This window comes from Haliotis rubra, unplaced genomic scaffold (genome assembly GCF_003918875.1).
Source record: "Haliotis rubra isolate DU_JTF1 unplaced genomic scaffold, ASM391887v1 Scf1328, whole genome shotgun sequence".
In the NCBI taxonomy this organism is placed as follows: Eukaryota; Metazoa; Mollusca; class Gastropoda; order Lepetellida; family Haliotidae; genus Haliotis; species Haliotis rubra.
In genome coordinates, this window is record NW_025765257.1 from 197,156 (window position 1) to 217,676 (window position 20,521).

Consider the following 20,521-nt stretch of genomic DNA (forward strand, 5'->3'; position numbering starts at 1 on the left):
GTAAACACTTCATATCTTTTAAGGAAATCATAAACGCACTTCATGGACAAAATATTTTGCACATATACTTATTGCGTACATAACGACAAGCATTGGCGAACTGTCTATGCATCAAAAGTATGTAGCTCTTGCAGAATATTTGACACAAGTTCAAAGTGCCACAGGTTAATAGTTTGACATTTTATTGAACTAATGATCACAGCATACCACAAGATAATATCGGAAGAAAGCATTATTTCAAATCCATACGGCAGAGCCCTGAAAACTAAGGGATGCAACTCTGTAAACATGCCTTCAGCATAGAGAGAATGAACGAATGCGGAAACCTAAAGTGCTTTTACGGTCGCTTCGCAACACATATTTAAATAATGAGGGGAATTGAACACCTCTCAACAAAATGGTAAGAGAAACACTCGAATCTGCAGTGAGACCTAAAAATATTCGAAACAATTCGACGATATTTGATTCGGACGATAAGTATACCGGACCAAGTCGAACAATTATATACGTGCTGATGTATGGACGTTTGTTTCGCTATTTCAAAGTAACAATCATTTTCCCCATTCCCAACATACGTGACTTTGACGTAGCCTTCAAAGGATATGAAGGAGTGAGTGAGTGAGTTTAGTTTTACGCCGCACTCAGCAATATTCCAGCTATATGGCGGCGGTCTGTAAATAATCGAGTCTGGACCAGACAATCCAGTGATCAACAGCATGAGCATCGATCTGCGCAATTGGGAACCGATGACATGTGTCAACCAAGTCAGCGAAACTGACCACCCGATCCCGTTAGTCGCCTCTTACGACAAGATAGTCGCCTTGTTATGGCAAGCACATGGGTTGCTGAAGACCTATTCTACCCCGGATCTTCACGGGTCGGATATGAAGGAAGACGTTGCAGTTGGGATGTGAAGGTCGTCCATCATGTGTTTGTGTCCGTCTTTGGGATGACCTCTTCTGCACACTGGACAAACGTCTCACTGCGAATCTCGATCTTGCAGTTTGTTGTCCCATCGAATATCCATGTCTATACTTAGCATATGTCAAAGTATTGGTCTGTCAACTTGAGAAAGGAAATTTATTAGGTTATGATAGAGCGGCATCGTTATTGGTTTCATTCAGGGATATTGCCACGCACCTGCCACGCACTCTACCCCTCTCTCGCCCATTCAGTTCTGTAATAAATGTTTACGTGTGTTTGTGTCAGGCGGTATGATGAACTTCATTTCCAGAGATTGACAAAGACCAAACCCAGCTGTTTGACGGCAGTGTTCTTATCTTATCAGTGGTAGCAGTGGCTTAAATAAAATATCTCAACCGGCATGTCCGGCAAGTGTACGTGAAGACCATGGTACATCAGTACACATTGTTCACCCTCAGAAAGTCTGATGGGTTTTGTAGAAACCAGCAACTACAGAGCTACTATCTATATGGTTGTCACTATACTAGCGTTCCGTGAACCACAGGTGATAGTTGTCCGCATAGCGTTCTGAGGACTATGCCAACACATTATAGGCCAGAGAACACCTGGCCTGCTGACATGTTCTGTTGTCACGTAGCTCATTTGGACACAGATACGCTAACCAGGACAGTGTACTGGTCACACTGTGGGGTATATTTTTCTTTCTTAACTTGTGTAAAAGTCCTTTGATTTTTGCTTGGTCATCTGAATCCACAGTTGACTATGATCTCTTTACTTGTGTCACGATCGTTTCACTGTGTCGACTTATATTCCTCATTCTGACACTTCTGTTCTGTTGAGAACCTTTCCTTTCACCTCATTCTCTCGTTACACTGACATGAATTGATTCACATTGCTTATAATCTGTCATGGAATATAGCATAATGTTTCAGTGGTAATCTATCCATGATTCGCCACAGTTCCAAAACCTAATGTAACATCGGCTCAAATATCCCAACAGAAGTCCCAGAAGACATTAAACGCATCATCTGCCTGGTCTTATCTCCAACATTAAACCAACCATGTACAAACATGTGTAATCATACTCTGCACTAAAGACTATTTGACAATAACTACACCCATTGTGAGAAACCCTAGGCGGTAGAAAATGGCTTCCGTGAAATGGCCATTTACGAAAGGGTATTCATTCGTAAATAAATTATTAATAATTCTATACCTGTCAAACTCGGAACACTCTCTGTTGTAAACATAATGTATCTATCTTAATCAAATGAAGTGCAAAAGTCTTCTTTAACAATGACAATTATTCTGTAAGGAATACTCATTCACTCCAAGCAACGTTGATAATAATTCCCATTGATTAGAGATGTTTTTGATGTTTTACAAGTCAAGACCTTAGAACAGCTCAGCTAAGGTGTTGTGTCTGGGGCGCCGAGCACTATGTAAAAAGCGTTTCATCAGTTTCAATGAAGGTCAGGTGATACTCCCCAAATTTCCTGTACGGAACGCATGACTATTTGAGGTAGGCGGCTAACGTTGAGCAGGATATGGTCACAGTATGGTGAACACCCGCCATCATCAGTGGTTCATTAAGACAGGTTATATAGTCGTCATCGCACAGTAAACAGTGCTGTAAGCAGATGTATTGTATGACTGTGGAAAGGGATATGTTGATCGTTACACCATAATCCTCAAAAGAGTGTTGTACTGGTGAGTGTTACACATTATACATTCATTTTATCGTAATCCCCCAGATAGTGTGCATACATATAGGTGCGTGTTTATCCATCCATTAAGCAAATCAATTCGGATTCATATATTGAAATAACTTAACATCGATAAACTTCGTGGACTCGATTATTTACGGGCAAACGTTAATTACCTTGTGCGTTTTTTAGTGAAACGTAAACAAAGAGACATTCAGGCTTTTACTTAAACTATCCCAAGGCATCGACTATACAGATGATTGATTAACGGAACGCATCTCAATTTGCAGTTTTCGGGATAAAAGACAAAATGATGCAGGTTGAATGGTGAGGACTCGGTTTTAAACCAGCAACGTTCCATCAATATCGCTGCAGCACACCGGAAGTGAGCTTCAGACTTTCAACCAATGTCTGGAATGAAGGCAGAAACGTGTTCACCGCGGTTATACTATCCGATCACTTGAACATGGTAGGGATACATGGTTAAATGATTTTGCGGAAGACAAAGGCAAGACAATACCAATACAACATGTGGATTTATTGGTATTCAAACACGATTACATAGTCCCAATGTATTTCCCGAATCCAAGCAACCTGATGACGTAGGTGTAGGCTTCAGATGACCAGAAGGGGAAGAATTCTCCGTTGTTGTTGTAGCCGTGGAAGACGGTTGGGTGTGAAGTTTCTCCATCATTTCTTTGTACTCGTCCTCGGGGATGAACCCTTCTACTCCTTGGATAAACTTTCGTTGCGAATCTCTGTCCTATTTATTTTCGTCCCATTGAATAACTCAAGTCTGTTCATCGGGTAATCGAATCCGACTGTCTGTAATGACAAATGTTACGAATGTGCATGTTTGTGGAATAACATCATCATGTGTTATAAGATAGTGTGATGCGATGTACAAGTATTAGACTGCTATACATCGTTACTGATTCAGTAAGGGGCAGTTATGGGCTGTATTCAAACATGTTCTCGATTTAGAGAGAATGATCAGGAAGGAGCTGTAATAAGCTTATTCCTGAGCTGTCTGCCTTAGCGTGGAAATTGATAGCATAACTTTGTCCGGTATATAAAGGGAATTAACTCCTGCCTCTCAACTTACGCTTCATCGCAAGTCACCAGAACACAGGACATAGTGTGTGATGATCCAACCCTACCTTGGCCTGGTTGCAAGTTGATTATATCTGTATTTCTACAATCACTGCTCTTGTATTATATTATCTTTGATTTTGAACGGCCACAGTGATGACTTTGTTTAGATTTGAACTGAGCTTTGAAAGTAGTTAATTTTGAAATACAGTGTAAATTACATCATATTTTCATGTTGGTTTCACACCCAATACTTAAACCTTTTAGTAATAATTTGATTCCAAAGTGTATCTATAAAGTAGCTTTTGTCTCATCTGTCTGTATAAACAAATCTGCAGATCCTAAGCGTCCCCTGAGAGGTATCGACTCAATTTTGATACCTTGAAGTGTCCCATTCTTTTAGAAAGTTATAAAATGTCAGATCCAATAACAATTTAATGGCCACTTTGTGTGCCCAGTTACTTGATGCCTGCCACCAAACGAAATAAGAAATACAGATTGACATATGGTGAGGCCGCAGCTGTAAAAATACCAAATTGTTTACTGACTGTAGAGCCTTTGAATGATCCTGAGAATACAGCGTTCCATGGCAACAGAGGTTGCATCCCGTTGATGTTGTAGTACATCCACGTGACCGTCAGGTTGGCAGCCCTCTTGACATCCACAGGAGTATCTGGGACATAGACATGGAAGCGACGATAGTATGATGGTCCGTGTTCCAGTGTCTGTACATGAACCAACATTTGAAGTCTCGAGTGTTCTATTGACTCGTTTAAAACAAACTTTAGCATCCGTTGGTCAATAATATTACGACAAGCGTTCTAAAGTTTGAATGCCAAATATTCAATAAGTGTATCACCTAAAGCCTAACGTAGGAACTGTTTTGCCGTGTGTCATGCCAAGATCATATTTATGCGTTATTCCTCATGTGAGTGACAATGGATGACAATGGATGACAATGTTAAATACTTTTGCTATTTTTGAATTGATCGCAATGGCGGTCAAACCATCTCATGAGTCCCCCATGCCAAATCCTGACTGTATTTGCCCTTACCCTGAAAAGGTTAATAATATAAATTCAGAAATGACCAACCACCTAACTATTCAGAGATGAGGAAGCGCCCAAATGTGACATATCAAGCTCTTACCTGGATCCCAGATCATGTTCCCTGTGTGCTGGTCTTGCGTCGTCCAGATGGTCAGCAGAGCTGTCAAGGCCATCGACGTGGTGAATATACGATCTTCAGGATCGGGCTACAGTATATCAAATATTATACAACATGATGCATGGGTTTCAGCCAAAAGGGATGAGGTTAGCAATCAAGTTCTCAGTTTCTCTCTCAACGTATGCTTTCCCTTCGCCAACATCAATATAAATTCTCAATTGTAACATGAAAACAGCATGATAGATAGTATGCATCGACAAAGGAGATTTACTGTAGGGTTAGCAGTCAACAAACTGTTTTAAAATCTGTTTGTTTACACAGCATTAATCCCTATGGGTCAAAAACGTATGTTTGCTCTTCCCAAGCCTAAATACAAACCTCCTCTATCGTACCTCAAAATAAATTCATTGTGGTATAAAGTTTCATAAAGAAAGAAAATAATAAATGGTACAGTGAAGATTAATCAATTACTAAAGAATGGAGGCACCAAGCCAGCGCTCCTCAAGTCGTGCCAGTGCTGTGGTCATGACTCCATGTTGTTTGTTCCAAGGTGATAGGGACTTTGGCACACTAACGTTAGTATCACCAGGAAAGTTAGTGTGAGATTAGAATTCCCATATTTCCTGTTTACCAGGATCATGATGCCTTCAAATAAAACTGTGTTTCTATACCAAGAGAGGAATTACGATGGAGATGTTCCACAAAAGTCTTCTTTGAGAACAAACGGTTATGTAAATGACGTCAGAGTCATAACACCGCCAATCGCAACAAATGTTCCCAGATATGACCAAAACGTACGTCAGGTTTGTTGTCGTAGTCTGTATCCGCATCACCGAGGAAGTCGTCGAAGTATAGAGTGGATAGGTTATACATCGAGGACGGTGTTCCCAGGGCTAGGAGCCGGGGACTTGCGTACCTTCTCAACACGTCCTTAAAGTCCGCCAGAACCTGGTTCATGCCCTGCAACGTAATACACAATTTAGTTGAAGAAGTGGATGTGGCGATTGCTCTTCCTGTATTCACTTGATATCAATAAAGTATGTAACAAACGCACACACACACACACACACACACACACGCACGCACACAACACACACGTACACACACACACGCACGCACACACACGCACGCACACACACACGCACACACACACACGCACATATATATATACATATCCTAAACATGTTCTGATCATCAGTTAGGTACCGAACTTTATCTTAAAGGTCACATGCAACTTAAAACACAACTTTGCAGATTCTGATACCTTTCGGTATGGACTTACCGAAACAAATCGTCAAAAATGCAAATTCAACTTATAAAGTTGAAAAATAACGCGATGAAATAAACCGCGCGAAATCGGAGTTCAAACGTTTCACTAATTTTCCCCCGACTTTTCTGGGGAAAACGGGTTTCAACAGCTGGGCTGCGCTCATAGCACGTGCGCAGTGAAATAGGTTCGCGCAGCTTGGAAGCGGGTTGTCCGGTGAATACTCGGTGAAGGCTTTGGTGTGAGCTATTTTTCTAATGTTTTGTTGATATCTCACATGCGCGAGCTTCGTTTATATGTTATACCAGTAGATTACCGATTTAACTGTTTATATAATTTGATTTGTCTATTTCACCACACGTTCTTCTTACCGAGTCACTTTCTCAGTTCGATACTTAAAAGCAATGTCATTATTTAGCGTTGACACAATTTCTAACTGTGATATAGATATGTCGTTGTCACAGACAAAACTCAATGTCTTGTTTTATTGACACCTGTGTGTCTGTCTGCCTGTCTGCTAATGACAATATTCAATACACAGCTGTTATCACTGACCACATGCAATTTGAACTTAACACCAATCAGGCTATACACCATAAACAAAATGCATTGATTTATGGCCCGAGTTCGGTCTCAGTCACATTATGTGATTACACAGACAGGCAGGTGTGATAGTTGAACACTTGACATGTTATGATGTCTGTTGATTGCAAAATGTTATACACAAAAATGAGCATGTATTTACAAAACCCAACATCTCTATATATACACACACGCAATAAGCCGCGAGGGCATCTGCAAATGACCAGCCGTTACACTTGAGTGCACACCCACCCGCTCTGACTGGGTCTGGTATCCCGGCTGCTTCTGTTTCTTGGGAAGTAAACCGAAGTACACAATATTGCACTTTGATTTGCGATTGTACGCTTATAATTTTGTTTATATGTTTTTCATAACCAGCAATGTATATTATATGTCACGAATAAGTGATAATTGTGTTTTAATTATGTTTGATTTTTGGTTGCATGTGACCTTTAACCATGCCATACAACCATTACCATTTCAGATGCCATACAGGAACAAATAGTACAATAGTTCACGGATGAGAGTGAGCACCAAGGATATATAACGTTTAAGCTTACCACGTTTGATTGTTATTATTTCAGTGAGGCATACAGAGATTTGGAAGTGAATGGCTTAAGTAACGTTTTGACAGCCACTGACAACACCTTTTATGAGGCAGAGATCCCGTCCTGTCCAGGGTTTCCTGGAGTTTGTTGTACGTCCTGGCCACAAACCAGTAGAACTCAATGACAGAGGGGTAGTACGTCAACGCCAGGGTCTGCCTCGGTCAGAGAAGTTGGTCTGACTTGAAAGCGATCATCCTGGCGGTGTCGTTGTAGATGTTCTGGAAATAGAAAGTAGGGCGTTGTGTGAACAAACTACTTAAACGCTTCCACAATGTTAAACCTCATAATCCTCAAATGACGAGCGACATACAAGGAGCCGCTCTAGGGACGAGTTAAACATTCCCATTCCACAAAATGCAAACGAGGGTCATTTGTAACATATCTTAAATATTTCATATCTGAAATTTCGCAATGAACTCTGTATGCTTGGTTGATACAGCATGTCAAGATGGATGTAAAAGTTTCCCTGTGAACATACTATCGGGAGTACATTTAATTAGAATCTGAAACTTGTTAACGACCATTTTCTTCGTCATCGTGACCACAAAGTATCTCGTGTGTGTACGTGAAGGCACAGTAGGCACAAATCATGGATGCAGGTTGTTGCAACATAAGATTCTGTAGGAAATATATTTTCATGTATTTTGAAAATATTGACAATATGATAGGCGACATGATATTGCCAAGGCTAAATTGTCAAGCAGAAATATTTCTAGAGGTGAGGTTCAAGGCCTCCCTTCCTAATTGGGGTAAAGGGAATAATTTTGGAGCACTTATGATTTAGAATTTGTTCCCCAGTCAGGTTGGAAGTTATTGTCATACTACGAAACATCATATTGCGATATACGTAAATATATGCGATGACGTCCTTTCCATAATCATAAGAACATTTGCTGAAATAAAAATACATTGTACAATCACGTCATTTGCACTTCGGTCCATTAATCCAATAGTATATGTAACTAGTTGCAATACAGCGTGGCGTGTTACGCTGCAGACGTGCGCGAGGTGCGTGTCCTGTAAGAATAAAAGAATCAAATTTTCACAACCATTGAAAACACATTACCATTATGTCAGGGTCATCTAATATCGATGGTTCGAAGAGGCCATTAATGATTCCATTCGTGACGCCAAATAGGAAGTTGGCATTGACACAGTGACGTCAATGTTGTTGACGTTGAACGGCATCATGACTTTGTCGTACCAGGTGCGTACCTCGTCAGTGTCCTGCACCTGTACAGGTATAGACGTAACTACTGGGTAAGCTACTTGTTGGAAGAAGGAAAACAGAATCGTCAAATACTTTCTTTCAAACATCTGAATGCATTTTACCAACCTGACCAACAGTTGTTTGTTCTGGATGTATGGATGCAATTCCAGTTTGTAAATATCCTATCAGTGAGAAACGGAATTGCAGGAAGTCAGCCTCGAGGTTCCCTCTCCCGTCACAATGTGATGACTGTTTAAATATAATGTTGGAGATACTTTCAGTCACCGATATGTTTTGCGTAAATGATAATAAAATATAAGCGACTAAATCCTTTCCACGCAACAGACATATCTATAGAAAGTAGAGGAGATTGTACAGTTCCGACTACTTCGGGAGTGAGTGAGTGAGTTTAGCTTTTACGCCGCACTCCAACAATATTCCAGCTGTAAGGCGGCTCTGTGGTAAATAATGAGTCTGACCAGACAATCCAGTGAACAACAGCATTAGCATCGATATATGCAATTGGGATACGATGACATGTGTCAATCCAAGCCAGCGTTTCCCTGACTTCAATTGATCCAGTCAGTCGCCTCTTTACGACAAGCATGGGTTACTGAAGACCAATTCTAACCCGGACCTTCACGTGTCGACTCACTTCAGGAGCATGTGCCTGAATTACTATTATGCAATGAACGGGCGATCCTGTCGGTTACAAAAGTGACATGCGATGCTTGATATAAGGATAATGATTGTACCCTCAAACTTTGTGAACATATCTGTAGACGCTAAAGGCTAAAGCTGGTGGAGGCAATTGATAGAGGAACTGAAAGTTCACCATTACGTATACATTGTTAACTTCACCCCCTTTGTCCCACGACCGCCTCCGTGGTGTAGTGTGAGTTAGAGCTAGTCCGCCCGGAGAGCGGGAAGGTCGCGGGTTCGATTATTCGACCGCGTCATACCAAAAGACGTTAAAATATGGTACTTTTGGTCCCTGCCTGGCGCTCGGCATTAATGGGTACAACAAGCACTGGTCGGCTCGGAGTCAGTATAATGTGTCTAAGTGGGGTATTCATGCTTCACTGCGGCATGGTATCTCAGTGGGCTAGCACTATAAAACCAGCTTCAGTCTGGGCTAGTACAAGCAGTTTCGCACATATTAATGAGACAGGCATGCACGTCGTCATATGAGCGAAATATTCTCAAGTACGACGTAAATCCAATTTCACCTCACACCTCACCCTTTGTCCCACGGCCTTGTAGAGCGCATTTGACAGTCTGATACATCTAAATATGAAACATATGAAGCGATCTCCCTGGTCGTGTACATTTCAAGCTACGATGGGGAAGTCTTACCTTCAAGCAATATTTTGTATTGACTGTATTATCAAAGAAAACATGTTTCCATTTGAACAAAATGCGCTTGGTTGAGGCATATATTTATGCTATCCGTTGTTATTATATTTAGTACATACTCGAATAGTCATATATCTATCATTCACTGTTTTAGATTAAATTGGGCAATCTCTACTTGCATATTGTTATGCCTGCCCAGTACTAATCATTAATGTACGTGAACTCTTTTTTTACATTGTGATGTTTTGGCCTTTCTCAGGTTCACATCGATAAACAGCTTTCAGCAGATCATTATACTTTGCGTAATATATGGTAACGACATTTATGATAGGCCCACATTTAGATGCATGAGATATAACATCATCATATTGTAAAAAGGTACGTGGGCAACAGTGTGAGAAATAGTTTCCAAATTATGCTAGCCAGTCGGACAAGCCCCACAAAAAATAACTTCACTCAGCCCACATTTGAATGTAGACACGGTTGATATCATTAAGTTGCCAATATGATGAAACATATGTTTATGAGGCCATAAACTTTCATGATTTATAACTATATTATACCTGAACAAGTCGGAGAGAGTGACATATTTTCTAAATGACCCCATGAAAATTCACTCAGCCAGTCAGGCAAGAGATTTACTGGCCCTTAACTGAATTTTACTTCAGCCACGGGCTAGCGGGTCAGTGACTATTTCTGCACACTGCGTGGCAATCTGTAACATAGCAGGCCAAGCATTTTCAACCAGAATTGTTTTCTTGAGCATTGATTAATAGCTAAAAAATAACCGTCTAAATTATCATATTGTACCGCTGGTTGTGGTGACGCATTAAACAACATTTAATTTGCAGTTTGAATATGGCTTTGTGGTTTCGTGTCTATATGAGACGTCCTACTACTGCTAAAAGTCACTATTTTATATGGATGCCAACACAAGTTTCAGTCCACCGTTGCCTATACAAGAAAGCAATTGCTTGATAAATTGAGGGGCGGTGGGTAGCCAAGTGGTTAAAGCGTTGGCTCGTCACGTCGAAGACCCGGGTTCGAATCCTCACTACGGGTACTCATATGTGAAGCCCTTTCTGGTGTCCCCCGCCGTGATGTTGCTGGAATATTGCTAAAAAGCAGCGTAAAACCAAACTCAGTCAGCCAGTTGATAAATTGATGACCCCTGATCCTTGTTTTAATCCTACCAAAACCAAGGAGCCAGTTCTGTGACGTTTCAAGTCACTAAAATGATGAGAGTTGTTATCCAGCGAGAGAACGCCCCATGGGTAAGCATACTCACCCACGTTGGCACAAGAGCGACATCACGTCCGGCAGCCTTCTCCTGCCTCTAACCACGCCCTTGAGGAAGTAGTAGCTCCTGGGGTCTATAGTGTTGACACGCTGGTTTCCGGGAAAACGGTCTTCGAGCAAAGTAAACAGGATTAGTTAATAATAATAATAATGTCCATTTGTATGGCGCCGTTTCCACACACTAGTGTATGCTCAAGGCGCCCCGTGTGTACAGCTAAAAACAACTGCAGGAATTGTGCAAGTCATTCGTAATATTTCCTGAAAAGATGGGTCTTCAATGAAGATTTGAATAAGTCAAGAGATTTTGTTGTTTTGATGGTTATGGGAAGACTGTTCCACAGTGAAGGAGCAGCATAGCTGAATGATCTGTGACCATAGTTCTTGAAATTGACAGGGGTGTTGTTAGGAGGAACTGTTGGTGTGATCTCAGCTGTCGCGGCGGTGTGTACACTGAGATGAGTCTTCAGAGAGGTACTGAGGCGCTTAGGTCATGGTAGACATTGGAACACAATGGTCAAGATCTTGAATTCGATTCTGGCTTGGATGGGCAAACCAGTGAAGAGACTTTAGGACAGGGGTTATGTGGAGATCTTTTAGATGTTAGGGATACAATGCGGGCTGCAACGTTTTGGACTTTCTGGAGTTTTGTCAAGTGTGCAGAGCTGAGTCCAAACAGAATGCTGCCGTTTGAATAGTCTAGTCTAGATAGAACGAGGGACCTGACGAGTATGGGCTGCATCTGTTGTTAAATTCATGACGAATGTTACTGATAGCCTAGGTAGGCCAGCAAAGCAGATTCTTGAAATATGGTTGATCTGGAGCATCAAGAGATAGGTCCTGGTCTGTGAACACTCCAAGATCTTTCACGGATGAAGCTAGAGTAATTTCTGCATCAGCTATTGTGATTTTTCAGTCGTGATTTTGTCTCAGATTTATTGCTTACTACTTACGCTATAGCTTCTTGGTCTTATCATCGTTCATTTTTGGAGCATCATAGATGACATCCAGATTTTCGATGGACTTCGTGTGCAGATAGCTGTCTCTAGGGAATGTTGAATCTGATCCAGAGCATAAAGAGTCTACTTCAGCTGAGTATCGTCAGCAAACGAATGATGAGGAGTGTCATACTTGTCGGAAAATGTCGGTCAAGGGATGTCAGTGTAAAGGAGGAAGAGGATGGGTCCCAGAACAGATCCTGCGGAACCCACATGTGAGATCTGCTAAGGTTGTGGATGAAGACTGCTTTATCAAGACTCTTTGAGTGCGTCCTGTCAGATATGATGAAAACCATCCCAATGCCAAACTGGTGATGCCCCATTTGGTGTTCAAGGAAGCTTGAGGAGGATGCTGTGGATCAATCGTGTCGAATGCTGCACTCAAAGTCTAGCAATACAAGTGGATCCAACATTGCCACTGTCTACTGAGCATCTGAGGTCATTGAGCACCCTCAGAGAACTGTTTCTGTGCTGTGTCTGGGCCGGTAGGCGATTGAAACTTGTCAAATAGTCGATTCTGAGGTCAGGTGATAATGACAGTCTGATGTAAACCTGCTCTTCAACTGGAACTTTAGAGATGAAGTTAAGGCTGGAGACAGGTCGGGAAATTTTTCAGTACATTAGTAGTACTGGGCTTGTCCTTCTTTAGCGATGGTCTGACAACTGCTTTTTGAAAACCTCTGGAAATATGCCAGACTGTAAGCTAACATTGACAATCTGGGTGATGACAGGTAGCAAGACATCCATGTTTTCTAGGAGAAGTTTACAAGGCAGTGGATCCAGAGGGCATGTAGTTTTCTTTGCAGATTTGATGACTGATTAGTTCAACTCGGCTGATTCTTGAGAATGGTTCAAAGCATGAGAGTTGATGTCCATTGAATTGTTTTGTTTCCAATGAACTGTAGAACATTTCCTCAAGTTAAATTCTTCTCGAATAGAACTGATTTTCTCTCAAGGAAGAATATGTTGAACTTGTTGGCTAGATCAGCTTCATGTTGATGATCTGGCAATCTGGTGATTTTATGAGTTCCCTGGAGAGACTTCCAAGAAAGTATGGTGATTTCTGCTGTTTCCGCTATGTTCTTTAATTTTGTCTTTTGAGTATTTACGTTTGGCTTTGTTTCATCAGGTAGGCTGTTTTATTTCGTGCTTGCTTGAAGATTTGTCTGTGGATTTCGAGACCAGACTCCTCCACCTTTCTTCAGTTTGGCGTCGCCTGACTTGGACTTTTGACTTCTTCATTGTAATTGTGGACTTTTGGTCTTAAAATTACATTCTTTCTATGCATGGTGCATGTTTATCTAAAACCGATTTAAGGCCAGTTATGAAATGTTCACTCAAAATGTTGACGTTAGGAGGAATCGATGACAACCTGCATTACGCAAATCGGTTTGGAATGCATCCCCGTCCATGCCCTTGATGTTTCGGACAGGTTATTGTCTTGGTCTGATTTGGAGGACGTTCCATGTTTACTTCTACTCTTACGAAGTAGTGGTCTGACATCTGTCTGTCTTCCACTGTGACTGCATTTCTTACTTTGAGGTGCGGGTCCGACTCAGGGGTGACAATCCAGTCAAGCATATGTCCTGACTTATGGGTTGGATCAGTGATATGCTGTCTGAGTGAATGCTGTTTCAGGAGTCGAGGACGACTTTGTTTACCTCTCGACTTCCGAATTTTCAGCAATGTTATTATTGGAAGTCACCGATAAACATGGTTTTAAGTTTGTCACATTTTGAAAAGAGTGTGGATAGATCCTCGTGAAAGTCACTGAGAGTTAGCTTGCTTTTCCGATATTGAGGAGGTCGGTAAAGGCAGATTACTCTGAGCGAGGGTGAGAAACTTGTTATGAGAATATCCAAACGTTCAGCGATTCTTTGTATACTTCATTCTGATTCAAAACTTGAACTGTCAATGCATCTCTGTGGACTATTGCCACGCCGCCGCCGCAAGCTGCCTGTAGATTTCTGAATGTTAAAATGCTGAACTGGGAGTAATTTCTTAAGTGCGATTTTGGCTTCCGCCACCACTTTCCGAAAACCGACATCCAGTGATGAAAATACCGTCTAAATTATCATCCGTGATTGTATCAGCACTCTCTAATTTGCCTATTCCCCGAGCGAATTCGAGCATTCCAAAGTTGTTTCATCTTGAGATCACTCGGTCGAGCTTCGATTGTTAGATTCCGATAAGCAACCTACCGCTCTAAATTAGAACCCGTTTACCAAGTCTACTTTGAAGGCATTGATCAAGCCTCGGCTTTAGAATACTCAGTAAGTATTTCTACACGTCAAAAGGACCATCCCATTGGACACAGTTGCCGCTATAGGTTAGACCGGCGGGCGTAAATAATATTAATGCTGATCTAGCTCGAATTCCAGTGCAGAATGATTACCGGGTCAGGAATATTTTATATCTTTACGATAGGGAATTCTACAATTTCTACAATCCGGCCGATTTCCTGTTGCTGTCATTATTTGTCGGGAGATATTGCTAAAATCAATATAAAAACTTGACATCTCTCACCGGAAATACATTTGAGATTTTGCAGAAATGAATAAGAATTCATTTCAGTATTTATTGAGTTTGGATTAATGGGTATATAAGATATTGACTCAACTAGCATAATATATGTATTTACAAGTGGACATTTTAGTTTCAGGTCGCGGCAAGCATGTACGAGACAATGCGTTTAACTATCAATACACGTGAAGTTTAGTTATTACGTGCTTCATATCCATGCATTTTACCGTAACTTCGAGTTTCACCAGTCTCCACCGTAGGCGTAGTACTTGAGAGAGCGCCGAACACTTGAGGTGAGGTTGGTGTTGTGGGACAACTATAGCTTGAATCGCCTCAGGTATTTACCTCTTGTGGCATTTCGCAAGGATCGAACCTAGCCGATGTTGAGTAAATCGTGTCATCGAAACTGAGGGTCGTGGAACGCCAGCGTGTAGATCGCCTCTTCGAAGATTTCCTCGAAACATTCATAAGAACAAACTGTCCGTTATTAACACACTTTTCTTTTCACGATAATGAATAGATTTCATACAATTCTTAAGGTGGATCTAGTGTTTGCTGGTCATCACCTATGCTTTGATGCGGAGATGGTATGTTCTTACATGTACACACTGCTACCAAGAACTTTAGCACTTCTTCCAATAGTTTGTCCTAAAACCACGTCCAACTTCTGATCCGCCGTTGTAAACAGACTGAACAGACGCTGATAAGTTTAGATTTGAATTCAGATGAGTAGTGAGTGAGCTTTAGTTTTTACGCCGCACTTCCAGTAGTATTCCAGCTATATAGCGGCGGTCTGTAAATAATCGAGTTTGGACCAGACACTCCAGTGATAAAAACAACATGAGCATCAGGATCTGCGCAATTGGGAACCGATTATGGCGTCAATTCAAGCCAGCGAGCCTGACCTTCATCCGATCCCGGTAGTCGCCTCTTACGACAAAGCATGGGGCATTGAAGATCAATATTCTAACCCGGACCTCCATAATGGGTATCAGATGAGGAACCTCCAGCAAAGCAGTAATCGGACAATGGTATATGACTTCATCCAGATTAAAACTCCAACTTGCTGGTGATAATACTGAAATGAATTATTTACTGACACCGAGCGATTTTACATGTAAAATGGTGAACAATATTTACGTCTCAACGCGGGATGGCTATATCACAATATGAGTGGAAGTATTGTAGAAGCTGTTTCTTATACATAAAACATGTACCTTTTATAATTTCATGAGCTCGTGGACGATTTTAATCCACATTCTTGAGTCCAAGTCTTTCGAGGAAAGCGTAGGGTTGCATTTAGAGGCAAGTTCTCTGTCGTAATCCTGATAGCGTCATTGAGGTTCACAGGGTAGCTGTTATAAGCCTTGGTGTCGTCGTTGTACGTCTGAGGCCAGAAGGTCATTAAAGAATTGGAATAGTTTACATTCAAATCATGATGACGTTTGATGGCATTGATACAACATTCGTCAGGCGCACATCATCAGCCGTGCTATTTATATACCACGGCTTGTCCAAAGATCGTCTCTGCCTCAGCCAAACATGCGGTGATGTATACATCGCGAAATACATTATTGTCGAAGATGCTGAAAATTTGTCTGAAAAGCGCATAATCAGGGTCACCATGGAAATTCATCTTGACGTCACTCGGCCATATGCCCTGCTCTTCGTCCCATTGAATGGTGGGAACGCATGGCTTTGTTTTGGGGATCTGCAGGTCGCGAACATCATACAAATGAAAGTTCAGCTGTTATCAAATAAGTCTGCCTTAGCTATTGAGCTGGATACAATAGCACGGCGATCCCGGCTTACGCAGAAAAATATAGTAAAAGAATTCCCTCACAACCATAGCAGCAGGTTCAGCTGGAACATGTAAAATGGTACCAAAGTCCATTAACAGCTGTTTATATAGATCTTCTTTATCTTATCGCGGTCGGTGTGGATTCCAACGACTTTTAGGTATTGATATTCATACGTAATGACCTCAGTGGGCATGGAATATCTTTTGGGTTTTTTCAAATGTATTCTATCTGAAATAGCTTGATTGCACTTATGCGGATATGTTGCTATTGATGTTCACAATGAAAAACACAGAAAAAGGTTTAGTTGGAAATATACCACAAACATGCTCACAACCATTTTACGCTTTTGTTTAAATCCCAGCTTCTGGCCTTTGGCGTCCAACTTCACAACCGGAAATAACATCATTGGACCATGTTGATGAATAGGGACGTGGAGATTGATTCCATCTCTCCACGCAGGTGAAAGCCCCTATATCTCAGTTGGTGGATTCATTATGACGCAGGTGCATTCCATAGTCCACGCAGGAAATAGGTAAAATTGCTCTTACAGCAACACTGGATACGCTCCCCATACTATACTATATGCCTCGCGGCGGGTCAGCGGATGGGTGGTGGTTCATTCATGGATCATTAATATTATACACATCTGCTAACACAGTAAACACTACGTATATGTAACTGCCACTCATCTTGATGTCGCTATATATTTCCATACACAAGAATATGACTTAGATTTCAACGAACACCCTAATTAGTTTCCTTTGTTCATCCGTTATGACGTAGGCTTCCCAGTTGTAAGGTGTTTTATATACGGTAAACAGACAGATTTAGAAAAGAATCATTACTCCCCTTGTCGGAATTCAAGTATTACCAAGGCTTTACTCGTTTACAAATTAAATTATCTTTCTTGACACTCCCTAACCCTGGTCATGTTATTTGCATCGTTTTTGACTGGGAAACCAGATAAGATTGTTAACTCTTGTATGTGAGCTTGTGAAGCAGGTTGGGCTTGGTATGGTTGAGGTTGTTTCCTGTGTAAAAATCATTGAAGCTAAATTTGATATGAAACTGTTTGACGTAAATGAATCCTCACTTTTGTCGTTTTGGTAAATTTAGCAATGCTTTTCCAGCTAAAGCATTACAAAAGTCAACAATGTATTTAGGTTGGATTCTTGGAAGGATTTGCCTTTGATAAGTTCTCAAGGAAAATAAAGGCCTGAATTATGTGATGGCATTATAACGGAACCTGACACTTACAAGCAAAATACATCACCATTAGTAAAGAGATTATGTTGAATTATTTATAAATCCTGAAGGAAAACTACGTCACTTGAACAATTCGAATACACTTTAGAACGTGATGTCAACCTATCAAGCGGATGCAAAATCAGGCTACAAAGAAATACCAGGGTAAGTTGAAATGTGTAAACCCGCATCTTTTGTCCTTCTTGGATGGATTATCATCCAGTTGTCAGGGAACCGCTATCAGTTAAGAAATGTACAAAGTGTTAATATCATGCATGTGGTACCTTCATCTTTACATTTACACATATGGGAGGAATGTGTTCTAAATTAAAGTGGTGGAAATATATTTTAGTAAAATCACTTTAAGACTACTTTAGATACTAAATTGAGATGGTTTCAGTTCAGAATTATTCACTGGATTTTAACGCCTAACTCATTTTTATATAAAATCAGCATAACTGATAGTAATTTATGTTTATTTTATCAGTGTGAAGGTGGATCAATAACCAATTGATTTTGGGAGTGTAAAGTTCAATGCTTCTGGCAATCACCATTAAGCCTGGCTTATGAAAAAGTGCCAACATATCTGTTATTTAGGGGTAACTGTACTGTGTTTGACGAATTGGGGACGTATCCCGTTGGTTATATAGGCGCAAATTTAGTTATATCGGCGAGTTATCCCTCTATCTCTAATTCTAACTCTTTTACGCTGTTTTTCGTGAAAGAAATTCAATATTTAAACCAGGTCAAAGTTCCTCTTAGGTCAGCTAAGTTAATCATATCAATTCTCGCCAGAAAAAGTAGTTCACTTTTCAAACTTAAACACGTATTATAAAAGCACAATTGATTAATCTGACAATAATGACCATTATCAGGTGTAGTTTGTAAATGACGTCACAACGGGTGACGTCACACCCATAATCTTGTTACATGATCAAACAGTGTTGGGTCAACCGCCCGTTGGTGAGTTGTTTCCAGTAAACTTACAATTAGATTTTATGATACTGTTTTGTCTTTTCGACACAAATTCCATCTATTTTAGCGGAATAGGGAGTTAACATATCTAGGGCTTCTGCAAATGATAATGCCCTGAAAACAGCGTTACACCAATTGTGTAGGGATACATTTAAAAGGTTTTGGTGAAAGGGTTTTCAAATTGCGACCGTATATGCTGTTATACGGTCGGAATTTATAGCATTGACCAATCAGAACTCGTGTTTCATACTAAATTGAATTAGAATTGAAATTTGCCCTTCCACGAAAGGAAATGTATATGCTGACAACCCTAAATTGCAATCACTTTAAACATTATGCCCACAACAGCCACACATCATTGAGAGAAATATTACTTATATCAAAAGTCAACAAGTTTATGTTCTTTTCCAAGTGGATGCTGTATCATGAGATAGAGAGAGAGAGAGTTTATTGACAGTATGGGGCCACTGGGCCCATTATACATACAGAAGATACAGTGTATTACACCACCAAGCGCCTGCGACACATACATATACACACATGGGCACTAATATATACATATATATATATACATACATATACATACATACACACATATACGCATATATATATATCATTCATGCAATGACAGGAAACGTGCTCGTAGCTTTGAACGCTAAGAATACATACTTTGCAAGCAATGATAACACATGGACATTTTTACTTCTATATCAACTGTTTAAATTTGTTTTCCGAAGGGAATGTATGATAATAAGCAGGAATAATAGCCTCGTCTCAATCCATCATAAAATGGGCATACTAAACAAAGTGATATTCTGATTCAATATTTCTAACCACACCGATAATGACATAACCTAGCTCTTCCTAAGCTAAACCTAGTTTCCTACCTTGTTCAATTAATAATATATGACTGGAGCAGCGGGAGGATGAAAGGGCAATACAGTAAACTTTCACTGGTAAAACACGAGAATTAAAGTTCAAAAATTTGCGTCATGTTTTATATAGAACGGTACAGAGTTAGTTTATTATACTTACGGAGGGCTTCCGAACCAACGTTGTTTATCGATATCTATACATCTTTGTTTGAAAACACGAAATAAAATGGTTTATAATGCCTACATCCTGATTTATCCACACTTCCCCGAATCCATATAGTGAAACAATAATGATTTGACTTCTAATGCCCAACAACTCAAGCCCTTGTTTGCTAGAGACAACTGGTAAGAATATGCTTTCTTTAGAATAACATTATCTCTTTGATACAACAGTCTTACCCAAAACTTTACAATCCTTATGTAACAATTGACTTTAATTGAATGCCGTCCTAGATTCACCACGTGTACAATATTTGGTACTGATCTACCTTAAAACAGTAGCACATCTTTACCAGAAACGATCATGAACTCTTTCCACATCGGGTATTGAGTGAAAACCCCACACCTCGCAAACCATAGATAAGAACTGGCATGATGTTGGCATCAAATATGTGGCATAGCATATGAATTGCAAGTTACGGTAAGCTATTTCTTACTTTAGACTTCAAACACTGAATAACCTTTGGTGGCTTGGAGAGCTAATGTTTTCTGAGCAATCTACTAATGACCCAGAACTTAAGTAAACACCTGAGGTATTTATAAGTAGTGGACAATGTCTAGGTTCGACCACTGAAAGAAAAATTTATAAAGCTTAAGTCTTCCTTTTTCTGGAAATCACTACTACCGACTTTGGCTTTTGTCTATATTAACTAATAGCGCCACTTGTCACAATAATT

The 20,521-nt window shown here is 40.4% G+C and overlaps 1 protein-coding gene across 1 annotated transcript; it reads right to left on the reverse strand.

Annotated features, from left to right (window-relative positions):
- Window positions 1-3,153: 3,153 nt before the first annotated feature.
- LOC124267654 lies at window positions 3,154-16,439 on the reverse strand (the record flags this gene model as incomplete). Its single annotated transcript, XM_046702625.1, is given in 9 exon segments — window positions 3,154-3,348; window positions 3,383-3,455; window positions 4,271-4,395; window positions 4,871-4,976; window positions 5,687-5,910; window positions 7,380-7,563; window positions 8,412-8,492; window positions 8,495-8,578; window positions 16,299-16,439. Coding segments are annotated over 9 exon segments (1,179 nt in total), but the record flags the coding sequence as incomplete, so codon positions are not given.
- Window positions 16,440-20,521: the final 4,082 nt, after the last annotated feature.